Source organism: Hypomesus transpacificus, chromosome 9 (genome assembly GCF_021917145.1).
Source record: "Hypomesus transpacificus isolate Combined female chromosome 9, fHypTra1, whole genome shotgun sequence".
In the NCBI taxonomy this organism is placed as follows: Eukaryota; Metazoa; Chordata; class Actinopteri; order Osmeriformes; family Osmeridae; genus Hypomesus; species Hypomesus transpacificus.
The window spans coordinates 2945268-2957767 of record NC_061068.1 but is presented as its reverse complement, the minus strand read 5'-3'; the positions used below and the strand labels follow the sequence as shown (position 1 = coordinate 2957767).

Genomic DNA, 12500 nt, shown 5'->3' with positions numbered 1-12500 from the left:
CTTCAGAGCGCCTTTTCTCCTGTTGTTTCTAAGTTGAGTTGATGTATGTGATTTATCATCGCGTGTGTTAGTGTAGCTACCTACTTTCACTCAGCATAAAGTACATTTCTTGTTGTTTGTTAGTTAATTACAGGCTTTAAAGTAGAGAATATATTGCTTTCAGAAGTTATATTGCTCAGTAGTCAGATGCACATGCTAATTCTAGCTTTCGTCCTTGTGTAAAAGCTACTACGTGTAGTGTAGCCTAATGTTCTCATGTATCCCAATTGGCTATATAAAACACGCCAGGTCTAGAGATCCAAACATGACTTAATAACTTGCACAGGTTGCTATCCCTCAGCTACAGCGCTCTTTACCCTACACTCAGATTGAGCGGCTTCTGTACCGATAACAGGTCGCCTTCACGGAGCTCTCTCCCGTTTCCAGATTTTAGTTAGAAACATCTTATATTACAATATCCATAGGGAACATATAGGACAGACAATTATTTATCTGTTAACATTAACAACGAGCAAGAACGCAGAAAATCAGACAATTTAGTACATTACAGTGTAGCAATTTTTTTTTAACTAGCTAGCCTAATGTTACTGCTCAAATGTGTTAGCTAGCTAGCTACTAGTGATAGTTAGCAAGTCTTACTGTGTGAGTTAAATAAATCTTACCTTTGTAATTGTCGATGTAGCTCGAAACGTATAATTTGAACCCCTTTTCCCTCTTGCTTGAAGGGCAGCATAGAAATCCTAAGTACATCGTTAATTGTCATTTTGGAAAGACAATACTGACTCTTTGTAAAAAACTGTGTTTTGTGTGAAAGCACTAAGGTAACTGCTTGAGCTAGCTACCAGAAATTGTTAACCTAGCTTACGCAATATGCGGAAGTGACGCAGGAGAATTCTCTTGTTCGGACGGTTTATATTTGAGTTTATATTAATATTACTACTGTGTTTTTTTTTTAACACACAACCTTAAGTTTTGTTGCAGACACACAATGCACTGTGCTATAAGCACTGCTTTCAAGTCTCACGCATCCATTTCTTACGCAACACCTTATATTTCTCATGTATTTCAAACATTTCTCACTCTGAGAAGTAAGGGATAACCTCTTATCATTACTGTATGTTTTATTTATTTGGTACTGTATTATTTGGTAACTATGATTTCTGTCTGGAAAGGCAGCAACTGTTAAAAACAAAAGCCATCAAAAATGTTGCACAATAAAACCTCAAATTTAAGAATGTTCATGTGATTTTATGCATCCCTTGTGAAATCAATTAATGCAGAATAATAATGAAACCGTGATTATTCCTCAGACTATAATCATACTACAAAATCTATAATTGTTGCATCCCTACCTCTGACCCTCTCTCTCACCCCCATGCTCAGCTGTCATTCACACACAGCTGCTGAAAAACACACACACACACTTGCTCACATGTACACACACACACACACACACACAATGTACCATCAGAAGCAAACCAAACCTTGAGCCTGTCCTCATCTAACACTAACATGGTGCGCTCAGATGCTGTCAAATGTTTTCCTTTGAAATCCCAGCCCAGCGCTACTGACACCAGCAGCTGTGTGCAGGTGAGTCTCTACCTCACTTCTGAGTCAGAGGCTGTGTGCAGGTGAGTCTCTACCTCACTACTGACACCAGCAGCTGTGTGCAGGTGAGTCTCTACCTCACTACTGAGTCAGAGGCTGTGTGCAGGTGAGTCTCTACCTCACTACTGACACCAGCAGCTGTGTGCAGGTGAGTCTCTACCTCACTACTGAGTCAGAGGCTGTGTGCAGGTGAGTCTCTACCTCACTACTGAGTCAGAGGCTGTGTGCAGGTGAGTCTCTACGTCACTACTGAGTCAGAGGCTGTGTGCAGGTGAGTCTCTACCTCACTGCTGAGTCAGAGGCTGTGTGCAGGTGAGTCTCTACCTCACTACTGAGTCAGAGGCTGTGTGCAGGTGAGTCTCTACCTCACTACTGAGTCAGAGGCTGTGTGCAGGTGAGTCTCTACCTCACTACTGAGTCAGAGGCTGTGTGCAGGTGAATGTCTACCTCACTACTGAGTCAGAGGCTGTGTGCAGGTGAGTCTCTACTTCACTACTGAGTCAGAGGCTGTGTGCAGGTGAGTCTCTACCTCACTACTGAGTCAGAGGCTGTGTGCAGGTGAATGTCTACCTCACTACTGAGTCAGAGGCTGTGTGCAGGTGAGTCTCTACCTCACTACTTAGTCAGAGGAACACTTCCTGTATTCTCACACCGCGGACAAGGTTGGGGTGAGGTCTGTGTTCTGGTTGGCTCTCTGTGGGCTGTGGTTGATAAGGCTCTTGTAGTGCATTGTGAGTAAAGTGACAGTTATAGTGTTGTGGTTGTCATGTGAACTTCCTCTTGTGTAATTCACACACCATCTGAGGGATCATGATGTCTCTCTCTCTCTCTCTCTCTCTCTCTCTCTCTCTCTCTCTCTCTCTCTCTCTCTCTCTCTCTCTCTTCTCTCTCTCTTTCTCTCTGTCTCTCTCTCTCTCTCTCTCTCTCTCTCTCTCTCTCTCTCTCTCGTACAGTGTCAGATTTCATCTAACAACTTCTCCCAGTCTGTCTGTTTGTCCACCTTATTCTCTTTCTCTCCTCCCCCCCCCTCCTCACCCTCTCTGACTATGCAGGCCAGCCCCATCTCCACAGAGCCCTCTGATTGGTCACTGCCAGCAAGCCACCATTACAGGAGAGCAAGAGCCTCCACACAGAGAGAGAGAGAGTCAGTGGGTCTTTCTAGTTGTTGACTGACACGCCCCCTCCCTCAGCCAATCAGCAGCGGATCGGTCCAAGGCCAGCCTGTTTTGTCATGTGACCCCTGGTGTCCCAGAGGAGACTGTATCTCCCTCTCCCTCTCCCTCCCCCTCCCCCTCCCCCTCTCCCTCTCCCTCTCCCTCTCCCTCTCCCTCTCCCTCTCCCTCTCCCTCTCCCTCTCCCTCTCCCTCTCCCTCTCCCTCTCCCTCCTGTATCTTCTCTCCCTCTCCCTCTCCCTCTCCCTCCTGTATCTTCTCTCCCTCTCCCACTCCCACTCCCTCTCCCTCTCCCTCTCCCTCTCCCTCTCCCTCTCCCTCTTCCTCCTGTATCTTCTCTCCCTCTCCTCTCGCTTCTTCTCACCGACTCTCCTCTTCTACTTCTACTAAACTGTCATTTCCACTCCTCCAGTTCTTCATAATTACACACAGTAATTATACACAGTGTCCAGACCTGGGTGATAAAACTGAGGGGTTTGTCCATGGCTCTCTGAACAAGCTGCTCAGTCCCTGATCTGCCATCCTACCGGAGATAGCAACACACAATGTGACTAATACCAAGTATTGATTCAAACTTGGCTAGCTTCACAGTCAATGTGTGTGATAGAAAATACTGAGAATAATTCAGAGTTAGCAACACTGGACGCTGTGTGAATGTCCGTGTGTGTACAGAAAGAAATAGAGATAGATTAACAGGGAGATAGAGGGAGTGGGAGAGAATGAGGAGAAGGCAAGAGACATATAGAGGGAGAGACACAGATGGAGAGGGAGACATTGAGGGCCAGGTTGTGGTTAGGTGGGCCCTACCTCAGCCAGTGCTCCTGTGTGGGTGGTAGGTAGGTCGTATAACAGGGAAGGTTCTACTCTGTCAGAGATGCCAGGAGTCCTTCCATCCCGTTTCCTGAACAACAGAAGAGGAGAGAGCAGTGAGAGGCCCTTCATCCACACAACACAAAACAAGTACAAGTACCACAACATCTCCCTCCCTCCCGACAGAATCTTTTTAGCAGCCCGTGCCAAGCTGTGTGACTGAGTCACGACAAGTTAGTGCACACATCGACTCAGCAGGAAGGAAGTAGCTGGAAATTCTGCCTCTCTGCCTCCTACCAGCCTGCTGCCTTTCCGCCTCCTAGCAGCCTGCTGCCTCTCTGCCTCCTACCAGCCTGCTGCCTCTCTGCCTCTTAGCAGCCTGCTGCCTCTCTGCCTCCTATGTGCCTGCTGCCTCCTACCAGCCTGCTGCCTCTCTGCCTCCTAGTTGCCTGCTGCCTCTGCCTCCTACCAGCCTGCTGCCTTTCTGCCTCCAAAAAACAGCCTGCTGCCTTTCCGCCTCCTAGCAGCCTGCTGCCTCTCTGCCTCCTATGTGCCTGCTGCCTCCTACCAGCCTGCTGCCTCTCTGCCTCCTACCAGAGGCAGACTAGTCTCAATAGATACTCCAGACCCATACTGATCAGTCTCATAATTTGTCACCTCACTGCATGAGTCTCCAATCACAAAGTCAGAAAGAGACAGAGAGAGAGAGGGACAAGGGGAAGGAGAGAGAGAGGGACAAAGGGAAGGAGAGAGAGAGAGACCAGGGACAGGAGAGAGAAGTGGAAGGAAAGGAGAGGAGGGGAGGAGGAAAGGATAGGTGGAAGAGAGGAGAGGTGGAAGAGAGGAGTGGAGGAGAGGTGGAAGAGAGGAGTGGAGGAGGCGTTGATGAGACCAGTCAGGTTCCCCTATGATAAGTCATCTCTCGCCGTGCGCTTGTCTATGGTGACGACCCCACGTGACGAGACAAACCTGCTGCTGCAAGACAGTGTGTGTGTGAGAGAGCATGTGTGTGTGTGTGTGTGAGCGTATGAGAGCAGTACATAGTGTCAGAAGAGCTGCAGTCTCGACAGTGCTGGGTCTCTGATGAAGGAATGCAAACTAGGTGGAAGGGAGGGAGGTAAAGGGGGAGCGAGGAAAGAGAGGGAGGTAAAGGGGAGGGGAGGGAGAAGAGCGAGGGAGACGGAGAGAGCAGCAGAGGGCGAGAGAGAGACAGAGACAGGGAGGGAGAGAGACAGAGACAGAGACAGAGAGGAGAAAAAAGTGAGTGAGGAATAGCGAGAGCAGTGGAATGAGGAAAGACAGATCTGGAGTACACCTTCTAATACAAATGAAGTGAACTTTCCATGTGCTGTACTGCCTCAGAAGAACACCCCAGAGTATCACAAGAAACAGAGGGTTAGTTAGAGGGAGAGCGTGAGTGGAGGGAGAGGGATCGAGGGAGGGGGAGAGAGAGGGGGGAAGGAGGGAGAGAGAAACTCCCTCTCCCCAGTCACACCTACAATCATTATCATGATTTACAGGCACATATAACACTAACAACACAACCATCTTCTGCCACAAATAGACAGGCACACCGTCTCTCCTGAAACGCAGCCCTCCCTAGTTTCTGGTGCTGCCAATGACCTGAACACTTAGGAATATGGGCATAATGGAAACTTTCTAGTCGTCATGAGATATGTTTAAAAAAAGACAATTAAATGTAATCATAAGTCTGTAATGTCACATCATGTTTAAATGTATGACTACAACTACCAGACTACATATGACTACAACTAACAGACCTGACTGAGTTATATACTGTCTCTCTCACATACTCATCTCTCTCTTCGCTCTCTCTGCATCATCATCTCTTCTTACCTATCTCAGTAGCTGCTGTTGTGTCCTCAGCAACCTGATGCTCCTCTCCTCCTCCACCTCTCCTTCTGTCACACTCCGTCTCTCTCTGCTCTCTGCAAGAGCGCTGCTCTGCTCTGCTCTCTGATGATACTGTGAAACACCGCCCTCTCTCACACACACACACACATTCTAATGTTGTGTCTCTCCTCTCCCCATGCTGCTCTGTTCTCTGATGATACTGTGAAACACCTCCCTCTCTCTCTCACACACACACACACATTCTAATGTTGTGTCTCTCCTCTCCCCATGCTTCTCTGTTCTCTGCCACAAATAATCTTCCGTCCCCTCTCTTCCAACAGTCCCTCCCTCACCTCTCTCTCTCCCCCCCTGCTTTATCACAGCAGAGAGACTCCCCACTCAGTGGTTCATTATTTGTTCTAGAGTGAGGCTGTGTTCTAGAGTGAGACTATGCCGTGTTCTAGTGTGAGGTTGTGCTGTGTTCTAGAGTGAGGCTGTACTGTGTTCTAGAGTGAGGCTGTGTTCTAGAGTGAGGCTGTGTTGTAGTGAGGCTGTGTTGTGTTCTAGAGTGAAGCTGTACCGTGTTCTAGAGTGAAGCTGTACCGTGTTCTAGAGTGAGGCTGTGTTCTAGAGTGAGGCTGTACTGTGTTCTAGAGTGAGGCTGTGTTCTAGAGTGAGGCTGTACTGTGTTCTAAAGTGAGGCTGTGTTCTAGAGTGAGGCTGTACTGTGTTGTAGAGTGAGGCTGTACCGTGTTCTAGAGTGAGGCTGTGTTGTAGAGTGAGGCTGTGTTGTGTTCTAGAGTGAGGCCGTACTGTGTTCTAGAGTGAGGCTGTGTTTTAGAGTGAGGCTGTGTTGTAGAGTGAGGCTGTGTTGTGTTCTAGAGTGAAGCTGTACCGTGTTCTAGAGTGAAGCTGTACCGTGTTCTAGAGTGAGGCTGTGTTCTAGAGTGAGGCTGTACTGTGTTCTAGAGTGAGGCTGTGTTCTAGAGTGAGGCTGTACTGTGTTGTAGAGTGAGGCTGTACTGTGTTCTAGAGTGAGGCTGTGTTTTAGAGTGAGGCTGTACTGTGTTTTTAGAGTGAGGCTGTACTGTGTTCTAGAGTGAGGCTGTGTTCTAGAGTGAGGCTGTACTGTGTTCTAGAGTGAGGCTGTGCTGTGTTCTAGAGTGAGACTGTGTTCTAGAGTGAGGCTGTGCTGTGTTCTAGAGTGAGGCTGTGTTCTAGAGTGAGGCTGTGTTCTAGATTGAGGCTGTGTTCTAGAGTGAGGCTGTGTTCAGAGTGAGGCTGTACTGTGTTCTAGAGTGAGGCTGTACCGTGTTCTAGAGTGAGGCTGTGTTCTAAAGTGAGGCTGTGCTGTGATCTAGAGTGAGGCTGTGTTCTAGAGTGAGGCTGTGTTCTAGAGTGAGGCTGTGTTCTAGAGTGAGGCTGTGCCTGGTGAAGGAGGCCTGAGCCAGCCCCACTCCAAGAGGCTGAAAGGATCATTACAGTCTGAGCACTCAGGCCCATCACACACACACACACACACACTCCAGTCCTCTCAGGCATCACACACCCCATTAGACACGAAGGTGGTGGTCTGTCAAGCCTGCAGCCAAATGGGGATGAACTGAACACACACTTTTAGTTCTTCAGTTCTGAACCCAGTTAAGATGTTCAGTATCTTCAGTTCTGAACCCAGTTAAGATGTTCAGTATCTGCAGTTCTGAACCCAGTTAAGATGTTCAGTATCTTCAGTCTTGGCTCCCAGACTTCAACCCTCTACACACACTCAGGCTGTACCTCTACACCAAACCTCCAACCCCAGACACAGCCCCACCCCAGACACAGCCCCAACCCCAGCCCCACCCCCAGCCCCACCCCAGACACAGCCCCAACCCCAGCCCCACCCTACCCCCAGCCCCACCCCAGACACAGCCCCAGCCCCACCCTACCCCCAGCCCCACCCCAGACACAGCCCCACCCCACCACACCCAACCTTTCAGCCCCACCCCACCCCCAGCCCCACCCCAGACACAGCCCCACCACACCCAACCTCCAGCCCCACCCCAGCCCCACCCCAGCCCCACCCCCAGCCCCACCCCACCCCAGACACAGCCCCACCCCACCACACCCCACCCCACCCCACCCTACCCCCCAGCCCCGCCCCCAGCCCCATCCCCAGCCCCACCCCACCACACCCAACCCCATCCCCACCCCACCCCCAGCCCCACCCCAGACACAGCCCCACACCCAGCCCCAGCCCCAGCCCCAGCCCCAGCCCCACCCCAGCCCCACCCCAGCCCCACCCCAGCCCCACACCCAGCCCCAGCCCCACACCCACCCCAGCCCCACACCCAGCCCCACCCCAGCCCCAGCCCCACCCCAGCCCCACCCACACATCACCATGTATTGCTTTGCAGCGTTTCCTTGACTAATGCTGAACTAAACTATTTATTTCCTCCCTGCTTCCCTGTGCAGTAAATCCGATTTTACAACAAACACTGCACTTCCTAATTAAGCGCTTAGCAAAGCATCAAATCTGGACGGTCTGAATAGCCCAGCGCTGGAAGACTGGTTCACTGTGGCTGGTCCACAATGCTCCTCCAGACATGTTGACTCACACACAGGAGGGACTCTCTTCAGAAGCATGCTCTTCTCATCCTGGATGATCAGGAACAACATGCTAGTCCACACACTACCACACACACATCCATCAACTCCCCTTTGTAATTTAGCACCAAGAAGCCGAGTAAAAGTGCAGATTCTCCTCAGACAGAAACATTTCTGGAAACGTCTTTGTGATCCACCCCTTCACCCATCCATTTATCAGATAACAGGTAACACAAAGAAAAAGAGAGATGGATAAGAGAAGAAAGAATAGATTAAAAGACAAATGGACACAAAGAAAGTCTGTTTTAGCCTTGTGCCCTCTATCTGCCTCTGCCCTTTGTTGTTCACCAGTGCGTTTGTCAGAAATCTGCCGTAGCTTAACGCAGCGTGCAGGCTGAAGTGTGTCTTTGTCTGAGTGGAACAATCACACAGAGAGACCAGTCACTCTGCTGTACATGAAGCCAGTGGGCGGGCTGGAGTTCCTGAACATGGCTGGTCCTCCCTCTATGTCACGTCCACAGCTCTACAAAGACTCTCATATGAAGGCTCTTCTCGTATCTAAGGCTCTCCTCGTATCCAAGGCTCTCCTCGTATCCAAGGCTCTCCTCGTATCCAAGCTCCAGGACACTGCTGTTCATGTATTCATGAATTCAAAGTCATGTATTTATTAAGCAGATGGTTTTATCCAAAACGACGATCCACTAGTGCACACAAACTTAACATGTGACATTTTCTGGATTTAGCAGGTGCTTGTATCCAAAGCGAGGCACTAACAGAGATGTGACTTGCATGTAAACTGTGTGTGTATTCTGTTAACATCAGGGACATGGTAACCTGCATGTATACTGTGTGTGTATCCTCTTAACAGGTGTGTTTTTATGGACACCGGTCAGCCGTGTCCTGGAGAGACAGCTGTGGGCTGTTTCTGTGTCAGGTGGTCATGCTGACTGGCTGACTGTTTCTGTGTCAGGTGGTCATGCTGACTGGCTGACTGTTTCTGTGTCAGGTGGTCATGCTGACTGGCTGACTGTTTCTGTGTCAGGTGGTCATGCTGACTGGCTGACTGTTCCGCTTTGTTAGACTGACAATGACATTTAGTTTGATTGGCTTAACGGAGGAAGGAGGGGATCATGGGGGATTAAGGCTGGATTGATTGGCTGTGGGGAGTGTTGATTGAGTCTGGGGCTAGTCGCTAAGGCGGGGAGAGTTAACTAGAGGGAGAATGCCAAGCCCCCCCCCCCCTGCCAACACAGTGATGACACAATCAATGGCAAACACCCTTTTTAAATAACACTGTTGAATAAGTCACACTCTCCCCCCCCTCTTTCTCTGTCTTTCTCTCTCTCTTTCTGTAGGATTAACAAGACCTTCTCAAAGACCAGAAGTGTATGGTAAGTTTAGAGAATGTGTTTGGGGGTCAGATGGTTGAGCTATTAATCAGAAGGTTGCCAGTTTGATTCCCGGCTGTGCCAAATGATGTTGTGTCCTTCGGCAAGGCACTTCACACTACTTGCCTCGGGAGGAATGTCCTTGTACTTACTGTAAGTCGCTCTGGATAAGAGCGTCTGCTAAATTAAAATTCAAAATGTGTATGTGCTTGTGTGTGTGTGCTTGGGTGAACATCATTTCATGCTTAAGTGGTCTTTGTTTTCATGTCCTGGGCTCTTATTCTTGGATGGCTGGATGGATGGATGGCTGGATGGATGGCTGGATGGCTGGATGGATGGCTGGATGGCTGGATGGATGGCTGGATGGCTGGATGGATGGCCGGATGGATGGATGGCTGGATGGCTGGATGGATGGCTGGATGGATGGCTGGATGGCTGGATGGCTGGATGGCTGGATGGCTGGATGGCTGGATGGATGGCTGGATGGCTGGATGGATGGCTGGATGGCTGGATGGCTGGATAGCTGGATGGCTGGATGGATGGCTGGATGGCTGGATGGCTGGATGAGTGGATGGCTGGATGGATGGCTGGCTGGCTGGATGGCTGGATGGATGGCTGGATGGATGGCTGGATGGCTGGATAGCTGGATGGCTGGATGGATGGCTGGATGGCTGGATGGCTGGCTGGATGGGTGGATGGCTGGATGGCTGGCTGGATGGCTGGATGGCTGGATGGCTGACAGTGTTTGAACAGCAGATGGATTCCCAGTTTGCACCAGCCGCACATCAACCTCAGATGGAGTGGAGGTGCACACTGGAACCAGCTCTGAAGTAGGAAGGTTCTGAACACAGAGGGGGGCTACCAGTCAGCCAGTCAGCCAGCCAGCCGGTCAGTCAGCAAACCTGCCGGTCTTCCAGTCAGACGGCAGTCAGCCAATCAACAAACCAGCCAGGCGGTCAGTTTGTCAGACAGCTAATCAGAACCATCAGAATCAGAATCATAACATGTTAAGTGTGCATAGACGTGTGTGTGTGTGTTCAGGTGTGTGTGTGCGTGTAAAGTTATCAAACTTTTTTATTGGACTTAGTTGGTATTAATGAGGATCATCATCTGTCGGACCACAAATATCCAAGCTTCCTGCTTTCTCTCTAGTCATCTCTCCCTTTCTCTTTATCTATAGTCATCTCTACTTCTGTCTTTCTCTCCAGTCATCTTTCAGGCCAATCAAAGTTGAAAGGCTAACTTCAGTAATATCAACAGGAAGTAGTGATACAGGGATTTCTCCTGATGATGATGATGATGCACCAACCACTCAGATAAATACCATGGCACCCTGTCTGCACGTGTGAGAGAGAGAGAGAGAGAGAGAGAGAGAGAGAGAGAGAGAGAGAGAGAGAGAGAGAGAGGGAGAGGGAGAGGGAGAGGGAGAGGGAGAGGGAGAGGGAGAGGGTGTGTATGTGTGTAAGTGTCCAGGTGCAATATGAAAGTTACATCTGAGAGCAGATGGTCTATAACTCCACACACCTGCTACTGCTGTGCTTTGTTCTGTCCCGATGTCCTCCCACCTCCTCCCTCCCTTCCTCTCCATTCCTTTCCCTTTCTCTCCTCCTCCTCCTCCCCCCTCCTCTCCACTCCTCTCCCTTTCTCTTTTCTCCTCTTCCTTCCCTTTCCTCCTCACCCCTCCTCTCCTGTCCTCTCTGCTTTCTTTTTTTCCTAAAGCTATCTGAGCAGTAAACAGCTGAATTGAAACACGTACACATCCACACACACATCCACACACACATTCATACACACATCCACACACACATGCATGTCCCTGATGTTAAGAGGATACACATACAGTATACACGCACGTTACCATGTCCCTGATGTTAAGAGGATACACACACAGTTTACATGCAGGTTACCATGTCCCTGATGTTAACAGAATACACATACAGTATACATGCAAGTTACCATGTCCCCGATGGAGCAGAAGGTGGATGTGATGATAGACAGGTCAGGTGTACACCATCATGTATCTCAGTGTGTGTAAACAGGGTGAGACTGTTGTCTGGCCCCAGAGATATGGCCAACATCTCTTCCTTGCTTGTCTCAGGGATGACAGACTGAATGAATGACATCCATCCCTCCCTCTCCTCCTCCCCTGCTGTCAAACAAAGAATTTCAAGATGACGAATGACAAGCGCACAGTCACACACACACACACACACCCCCCCCTGCAGAACACAGCACGCATTCTAATGGGAGACTTACTGTTGCCACCCCCCAAACATAATGAACAATTCATCCTCCAAGTTTTGTACTCTGCTCAGGGCGTCTGAGACGGTACATAGCACTTGTTTGGGGACATATGGAGATATTAGCAGTGATTTGAGGTTAAATCCATGGGCGGGGACGACGACAGTGGAGGTGATGATGGGGCTGGGGTGCAGTACAGAGGAGTGCTGACTTGGCAGAAGCTACAAGGAGCGTCTCTCTCAGACCTCCCCCTCAGACCTCCCTCCCTCAGACCTCCCCCTCAGACCTCCCCCCCTCAGACCTCCCCTCCCCTTAGACCTCCCTCCCCTCAGACCTCCCTCCCTCAGACCTCCCCCCCTCAGACCTCCCCCCTCAGACCTCCCCCCCTCAGACCTCCCCTCCCCTCAGACCTCCCCCCTCAGACCTCCCCCCTCAGACCTCCCTTCCCTCAGACCTCCCCCCCTCAGACCTCCCCCCCTCAGACCTCCCCCCTCAGACCTCCCCCCTCAGACCTCCCCCCCTCAGACCTCCCTCCCCTCAGATCTCCCCCCCTCAGACCTCCCTCCCTCAGACCTCCCCTCCCCTCAGACCTCCCTCCCTCAGACCTCCCCCCTCAGACCTCCCTCCCCTCAGACCTCCCCTCCCCTCAGACCTCCCCCCTCAGACTTCCCCCCTCAGACTTCCCTCCCCTCAGACCTCCCTCCCTCAGACCTCCCTCCCTCAGACCTCCCCCCTCAGACTTCCCTCCCCTCAGACCTCCCCCCTCAGACCTCTCTCCCTCAGACCTCCCCCCCTTAGACCTCCCCCCTCAGACTTCCCTCCCCTCAGACCTCCCCCCTCA

The 12500-nt window shown here is 50.6% G+C and overlaps 1 protein-coding gene across 4 annotated transcripts in view; it reads right to left on the bottom strand.

Moving 5' to 3' along the window:
* LOC124471924 (rap1 GTPase-activating protein 1-like) overlaps positions 1 to 5547 on the bottom strand; it is a 15168-nt gene extending 9621 nt beyond the window's left edge. For 2 of the 4 annotated variants that reach the window (XM_047026590.1, XM_047026594.1), the window contains exons 1-2: positions 5448 to 5547; positions 3588 to 3681 (exon numbers count right to left, since the gene is read on the bottom strand). Coding sequence is in view for 1 of the 4 variants with exons in the window: in XM_047026587.1 (XP_046882543.1) it covers positions 663 to 763 (101 nt within the window). In the remaining 3 variants the exon portion in view is untranslated. Of the gene's footprint in view, positions 1 to 662; positions 875 to 3587; positions 3682 to 5447 lie in introns of those variants that run through there. The other 2 variants (XM_047026589.1, XM_047026587.1) reach the window with 1 other exon arrangement.
* Positions 5548 to 12500: the final 6953 nt, after the last annotated feature.